Here is a 7500-nt window from a genome sequence, read left to right as displayed (position 1 = left end):
ATGAAACTGAACTTGACGGTAGTGCATTGTGTGTGTAACTACACAATCCAGTCTGTCAATCCAACTCATTTAATCAGATTGTCTTTTCAGCGGTCAAATTGGGTCTAGTTGTTCAATTTATATAGTTTAGGAGATGTGTAGTTTTCTACAGCTGTCTTTTTTACCCGGTAAAGTCCCGGTTGTAGTGTCGGTATATGGGAACGTGTCCGTTTAACTAGGTGGTGGTGGATGTCCTGAAGTGACCGTCTAGTCTTTTGACTCGCAGCTCCGGCAGACAAAAATACAAGAACACCTCACGGCACTGTGGTCGGAATTGACGGAACTTGGTGACCAGAAGATTTGTGTACTATTGCATAATGTGTTCAGTGTTTTTGTCTTGGTCTCGTTTTCACTCCTGATTGTTGAGCATGTCAGTACTTGTGCTAAAGAGGATGCTCTGTTCAGATGTGTGTGTGTGTGTGTGTGTGTGTGTGTGTGTGTGTGTGTGTGTGTGTGTGTGTGTGCTGTAGATGTGTTTATTTCCATAAACTAGAACAATACTGTCATTCATAGTATAGTTTATTCAAGCCATTTGTGTGTGTGTGTGTGTGTGTGTGTGTGTGTGTGTGTGTGTACCAAGGCCTAGTTGATTTGGTGTGTGTTGCCGGGTAGATGAGTATTTTGACCTTACTCCCGGGACGTGTGTGTATGTGTCCAGTTGTGTGGATGTAGGTGTGTGTGATGTAATGTGTGTGTATGTGTGTGTCACACATGCCTTTGGTGATGTAGTGTGTGTGTGTGTATGTGTGTGTGTGTATCACACATGCCTTTGGCGATGTGTGTATGTGTGCGCACAATTGAGAGATGTGTGTGTGTTACAGTGATGTCCTTGATGATTGATTGATTGATTGATTGAGTGGCCGCGGGCCAGAGAGAGAGTGTATGTTGGTGTAGGCCTACTGTGACTGGGTGTTGATGTAGGCCTACTGTGACTGGGTGTTGATGTAGGCCTACTGTGGCTGGGTGTTGATGTAGGCCTACTGTGACTGGGTGTTGATGTAGGCCTACTGTGGCTGGGTGTTGAGCTGGGGGTTGATGTAGGCCTACTGTGGCTGGGTGTTGATGTAGGCCTACTGTGACTGGGTGTTGATGTAGGCCTACTGTGGCTGGGTGTTGAGCTGGGGGTTGATGTAGGCCTACTGTGGCTGGGGGTTGAGCTGGGGGTTGATGTAGGCCTACTGTGGCTGGGTGTTGATGTTGGGTGTTGATGTAGGCCTACTGTGACTGGGTGTTGATGTAGGCCTACTGTGACTGGGTGTTGATGTAGGCCTACTGTGACTGGGTGTTGATGTAGGCCTACTGTGACTGGGTGTTGATGTAGGCCTACTGTGACTGGGTGTTGGTGTAGGCCTACTGTGACTGGGTGTTGATGTAGGCCTACTGTGACTGGGTGTTGATGTAGGCCTACTGTGACTGGGTGTTGGTGTAGGCCTACTGTGACTGGGTGTTGATGTAGGCCTACTGTGGCTGGGTGTTGATGTAGGCCTACTGTGGCTGGGTGTTGATGTTGGATGTTGATGTAGGCCTTTCTCTCTGTCATATGTTGTGTGTGCGTGTGCGTGTGCGTGTGTGTGTGCTGCAGCCATGCCGTCGGTGATGGAGCGGTCGGAGCGGTCCGGGGGCGGGGTGCTGTCCAGAAGCAGGGCCAAAACCGTCACCAACGGCAACAGCCACCATTCGGAGGAGGAGAGCAGCGATGAGGAACACGCTCACGGTACACACACACACACACACACACACACACACACACACACACACACACACACACATGAACACACACACACACACACACACATGAACACACACACACATGAACACACACACACACACACACATGAACACACACACACACACACATGAACACACACACGAACACACACACACACATGAACACACATACACACACGCACACACACATGCACACACACGAACACACAATACACACACACACACACACACGCACACACTCTCAATCACACACACACACTTTCAATCACACACACACTCTCTTTCTCAATCACACACACTCTCTCTCTCAATCACACACACACACACTCTCTCTCTCTCTCTCTCTCTCTCTCAATCACACACACTCTCTCTCTCAATCACACACTCTCTCTCTCTCTCTCTCTCTCTCTCTCTCCCTCTCTCAATCACACTCTCCCTCTCTCTCTCTCTCTCTCTCTCTCTCTCTCTCCCCCTCTCTCTCTCTCTCTCTATCACATTCCTGTCTCTTATGCTTTCTCCACATCTCTATGCTACGCTCTATGTTCCCTCCTGTAAACTGAGCCAATAACTGCTGTTGTATTCCCTGTGTGCTCTCCTCTCCTCTCCTCTCCTCTCCTCCTTCATCCTGTCTTCCCCCTCCTCCGCCCACCTCCCTCCCCCTCTCCCCCGCCCGCCTCCCTCCCACTCTCCTCCATCCTCCTGTCAGTCTCTGAAGAAGTGCTGAGTAATCGTTCTCATCCTCCTCCTCTTCCTCTCTACTTATCTCTCCCCCTCTCTCCACCTCCCTCCCTCTCTCCCCCTCTCTCTCTGCTCTCTTCATCCTCCTCCCTCTCTCTCTCTCTCTCTCTCCCTCCCTTCATCTGTCTCTGCTGTCTTCATCCTCCTCCCTCCCTCCCTCCCCCCCTCTCTCTCTCTCCCTCCCTCTCTCTCTCTCTGCTGTCTTTATCCTCCTCCCTCCCTCCCTCTCTCCCTCCCTCCCTCTCTCTCTCTCTCCCTCCCTCCCTCTCTCTCTCTCCCTGCTGTCTTTATCCTCCTCCCTCCCTCTCTCTCTCTCTCCCTGCTGTCTTTATCCTCCTCCCTCCCTCTCTCTCTCTCTCCCTCCCTCCCTCTCTCTCTCTCTCTCTGCTGTCTTTATCCTCCTCCCTCCCTCCCTCTCTCTCTCTCCCTGCTGTCTTTATCCTCCTCCCTCCCTCTCTCTCTCTCCCTGCTGTCTTTATCCTCCTCCCTCCCTCTCTCTCTCCCTGCTGTCTTTATCCTCCTCCCTCCCTCTCTCCCTCCCTCCCTCCCTCCCTCTCTCTCTCTCTCTCCCTCCCTCCCTCTCTCTCTCTGCTGTCTTTATCCTCCTCCCTCCCTCTCTCTCTCTGCTGTCTTCATCCTTCTCTCTCTCTCCATATCTCTCTCTGTCTGCTGTCTTCGTCCTCTCTTTTTCTCCTTTCCTCTCTCCTCTCCTCCCCCTCCTGTCTCTCCCCCCTCCCTCTGTTCTCTCCATCCCTCATGTCTCTGTGCTTGCCCTTGCACACATTGCTTATGTCTTCTGATCATTCTCATCTTCCTCCTCTGTCTTCTCATCCCTTTCTCCCTCCTTTCTCTCGGTATCCCCTCCTCTCTCTCTCTCTCTCTCTTCCTATCCCCTGTCCTCTACAGTCTTCTCCTTTTCTCTACCTCTGTGTCTGTTATCTCTCCAGTAACCCCCTCCCTCCTTCTCTCCTCTCTCTCTCTCTCTCTCTCTCTCTCTCTCTCTCTCTCTCTCTCTCCAGACAGCATGATTCGAGTGGGAGGAGACTACCAGGCTCAGATCCCAGAGTTCAAACCAGGTACCAGGGAGGGAGGGAGGGAGGGAGGGAGGGGGGAGGATGCAGATAAGGGAGGGGGAGAGATGAGGAGTAGGAGGGAGGGAGGGATTGGGAGAAGCGAGGGAGGAGAGGAATTGATAGACAGACAGAAGAGTGGATTTGGAGGAGAAAAGAATCAAATGAAGAATAGAGGTGAAGGAGGTGGATCAGGATTGATTTAAATAATTGATTTAATCTAGAAGGGATTATTTAGTGTGTGTGTGTGTGTGTGTGTGTGTGTGTGTGTGTGTGTGATGAGAGAGAGAGAAAGGGTGAGGTGGAGGAAAGGAAGCATAGAGTGAGAAAAAGGAGTTGAATGGATGGATAGGAGGAGATGGAAGAAAGGAAGGAAGGAGTGTGTGTGTGACGTGTGTGACGTGTGTGTGTGTGTGTGTGTGTGTGTGTGTGTGTGTGTGTGTGTGTGTGTGACGTGTGTGTAATTGTGTTTCCAGACAGTCCAGCTCGTTACAGTGACAAAGACCAGAGGAGCATGCTGGTGTGGTGCCCCAATAACCTGGTGTCTGATGCCATGTGTAAGAACACACACACACACACACACGCACACGCACACACACGTACATGCCTATTTACACACGCACGCACACACACACACAGACACGTACGTGCCTATTTACACACACACACACACACTCCTGCTCACAAACTATTCACTGTATTACAAGCCGTTTTGACCAATAAACATTGTTTCTGCCTCCCCCCCATCCCCCTCCCTCCCCCATCCCCTCATCCCCCCCATCCCCCTCCTCCCCACCTCCCATCCCCTCCCCTCCCCCCATCCCCCTCCCTCCCCCATCCCCTCATCCCCCCATCCCCCTCCTCCCCTCCCCCCATCCCCTCCCCTCCCCCTCCACCCCCTCCCTCCCCACCTCCCATCCCCCATCCCCTCCCCCCAGTGGATGAGTACATCCTGATGTCGAAGGAGAAGCACGGCTACAACATGGAGCAGTCCCTGGGCATGCTGCTGTGGCACCGCCACGACGTGGAGCGCTCCCTGGCAGACCTGGCCAACTTCACGCCCTTCCCAGAGGAGTGGACCGTCGAGGACAAGGTGCTGTTCGAACAGGCCTTCAGCTTCCACGGGAAGAGCTTCCACCGCATCCAGCAGATGGTGAGGCCCGCACACACACACACACACACACACACACACACACACACACACACACTCAGAGAGAGAATTACACACACACACACACAAACTCACACTCACACTCTCTTAACTCACAGTGTGTGTGTGTGTGTGTGTGTGTGTGTGTTTGTGTCTAGCTGCCAGACAAGCTGGTGTCCAGTCTAGTGAAGTACTACTACAGCTGGAAGAAGACTCGGACCAGAACCAGCGTGATGGACAGACAGGCCCGCCGGCTCGTCAACAAGAGAGAGAAGGAAGACAGGTAGGAGAGAGGGAGGGAGGGAGGGAGGGATGGAGGGATGGAACGAAGGACAGAAGAGAGAGGGGAGGGAGGGAGGGAAGGAAGGAAGGAAGGAAGGAGGGATGGAAGGAAGGAGAGAAGAGAGAGGGAGGGGAGGGATTGAGAGAGGGAGGGAATGAATGAATGAATGGACAGAGTTGAACCGAGCTGAGCTGGTCACACATCCACCATCAGCCAGCTGTGTGTGTGTGTGTGTGTGTGTGTGTGTGTGTGTGCGTGTGTGTGTGCGTGTGTGTGCGTGTGTGTGTGTGTGTGCGTGTGTGTGTGTGTGTGTGTGTGTGTGTGTGCGTGTGTGTGTGTGTGTGTGCGTGTGTGTGTGTGTGTGTGCTCTCTCTGAGTGTGACTGTTCCACAGTCACTCCCAGCCTTCACCAGGGCCACTCCAGGCCTATTCCTCCTCTACCCCCTGGTCCTCCTCCTCTACCCTCACTGGTCCTCCTCCTCTACCCCCCCGGTCCTCCTCTACCCCCCTGGTCCTCCTCCTCTACCCCCCTGGTCCTCCTCCTCTACCCTCACTGGTCCTCCTCCTCTACCCCCCCGGTCCTCCTCTACCCCCCTGGTCCTCCTCCTCTACCCCCCCGGTCCTCCTCTACCCCCCTGGTCCTCCTCCTCTACCCTCACTGGTCCTACTCCTCTACCCCCCCGGTCCTCCTCTACCCCCCTGGTCCTCCTCCTCTACCCCCCCTGGTCCTCCTCCTCTACCCCCCCGGTCCTCCTCCTCTACCCCCCCTGGTCCTCCTCTACCCTCCCTGGTCCTCCTCCTCTACCCCCCTGGTCCTCCTCCTCTACCCCCCCTGGTCCTCCTCCTCTACCCCCCCTGGTCCTCCTCCTCTACCCCCCCCCGGTCCTCCTCCTCTAGGGACAGGCTGCCAGAGGGACAGGCTGTCGGAGGGACAGGCTGTCAGAGGGACAGGCTGTAAGAGGGACAGGCTGTCAGAGGGACAGGCTGTCAGAGGGACAGGCTGTAAGAGGGACAGGCTGCCAGAGGGACAGGCTGTAAGAGGGACAGGCTGCCGGAGGGACAGGCTGTCAGAGGGACAGGCTGTAAGAGGGACAGGCTGCCAGAGGGACAGGCTGCCGGAGGGACAGGCTGTAAGAGGGACAGGCTGCCAGAGGGACAGGCTGCCAGAGGGACAGGCTGTAAGAGGGACAGGCTGTCGGAGGGACAGGCTCTGTGTGGTTCCCTACCTGGGGGGGGGGGGGGGGGGGGTTGAAGTTATGGTAGCTGTATCAGAGCAGAGCCCTCCAATTACACCAAAACCTCAAGTATTATTATCATATTAAAACCTCAAGTATTATTATCATATTAAAACCTGATGTATTATTAGCATATTAAAACCTCATGTATTACCGTTTTGATTAAACTACATTTCTGTTAAACGATGTAAGTGTCCTGACTGACATGTGATTCAGGGGGGTGTCAACCCCCCCCCCCCCCCCTCCAGAGAGACGACAAGCTTCATCTCTCCTCCTTCTCTCCTCCCTTCTCTCCTCCTTTTTCTCCCTTCTCTCCCTTCTCTCCTCCCTTCTCTCCTCCTTTTCTCCTCCTTCTCTCCCTTCTCTCCTCCCTTCTCTCCTCCTTCTCTCCTTCCTTCTCTCCTCCTTTTCTCCTTCCTTCTCTCCTCCCTCCTCTCCTCCTCCTTCTCTCCTCCCTTCTCTCCCTTCTCTCCTCCTTTCTCTCCCTTCTCTCCTCCTCTCCTCCTCCTTCTCTCCTCCCTTCTCTCCTCCTTTCTCTCCCTTCTCTCCTCCTTTTCTCCTTCCTTCTCTCCTCCCTCCTCTCCTCCTCCTTCTCTCCTCCCTTCTCTCCCTTCTCTCCTCCTTCTCTCCTCCTTCTCTCCTCCTCTCCTCCTTCTCTCCTTCCTTCTCTCCCTTCTCTCCTCCTTCTATCCTCCTTCTCTCCTCCTCTTCTCCTTCTCTCCCTTCTCTCCTCCTCCTTCTCTCCTCTTCTCCTCCTTCTCTCCTCCTCTCCTCCTCCTCCTTCTCTCCTCCTCTTCTCCTTCTCTCCCTTCTCTCCTCCTCCTTCTCTCCTCCTCTTCTCCTTCTCATCCTCCTCTCCTCCTTCTCTCCTCTTTCTCTCCTCCTCTCCTCCTCCTTCTCTCCTCCTCCTCCTCTCCTCCTCTTTCTCTCCTCCTCTCCTCCTCCTCCTCCTCTCCTCCTCCTTCTCTCTTCCTCTCCTCCTCCTCTCCTCCTCCTTCTCTCTTCCTCTCCTCTTCCTCCTCCTCTCCTCTTCCTCTCCTCCTTCTCTCCTCCTCTCCTCCTGTCTTCAGTAATGATGAGGTGGAGGAGGGAGACCCCCGGCAGTGACAGCGACTTTGAGATCCACGCCAAGAAGGAGGTGAGGAAGAAACACACACACACACACACACACACACACACATTACGATCAGCGCGTTCATACACACAGTTGGTAGAAGTGTGTGTGTGTGTATGTGTGTGAGAGAGAGAGAGAGAGAG

General features: G+C 53.9%; 1 protein-coding gene across 1 annotated transcript in view; it reads left to right on the top strand.

Annotated features, from left to right (window-relative positions):
• Positions 1-1623: 1623 nt before the first annotated feature.
• rcor2 (REST corepressor 2) overlaps positions 1624-7500 on the top strand; it is a gene marked incomplete at both ends in the record, with an annotated part of 6121 nt that continues 244 nt past the window's right edge. Inside the window, 7 exon segments of the mRNA XM_083681557.1 lie at positions 1624-1753; positions 3525-3581; positions 4052-4132; positions 4514-4728; positions 4884-5008; positions 7314-7338; positions 7340-7381. Coding sequence (XP_083537683.1) covers positions 1624-1753; positions 3525-3581; positions 4052-4132; positions 4514-4728; positions 4884-5008; positions 7314-7338; positions 7340-7381 — 675 coding nt within the window.

This window comes from Argentina silus (genome assembly GCF_951799395.1).
Source record: "Argentina silus genome assembly, chromosome: 1".
Taxonomy (NCBI): domain Eukaryota; kingdom Metazoa; phylum Chordata; class Actinopteri; order Argentiniformes; family Argentinidae; genus Argentina; species Argentina silus.
Note: the sequence above shows the minus strand (reverse complement) of the source record. Positions and strands in the feature narration are given on the sequence as shown.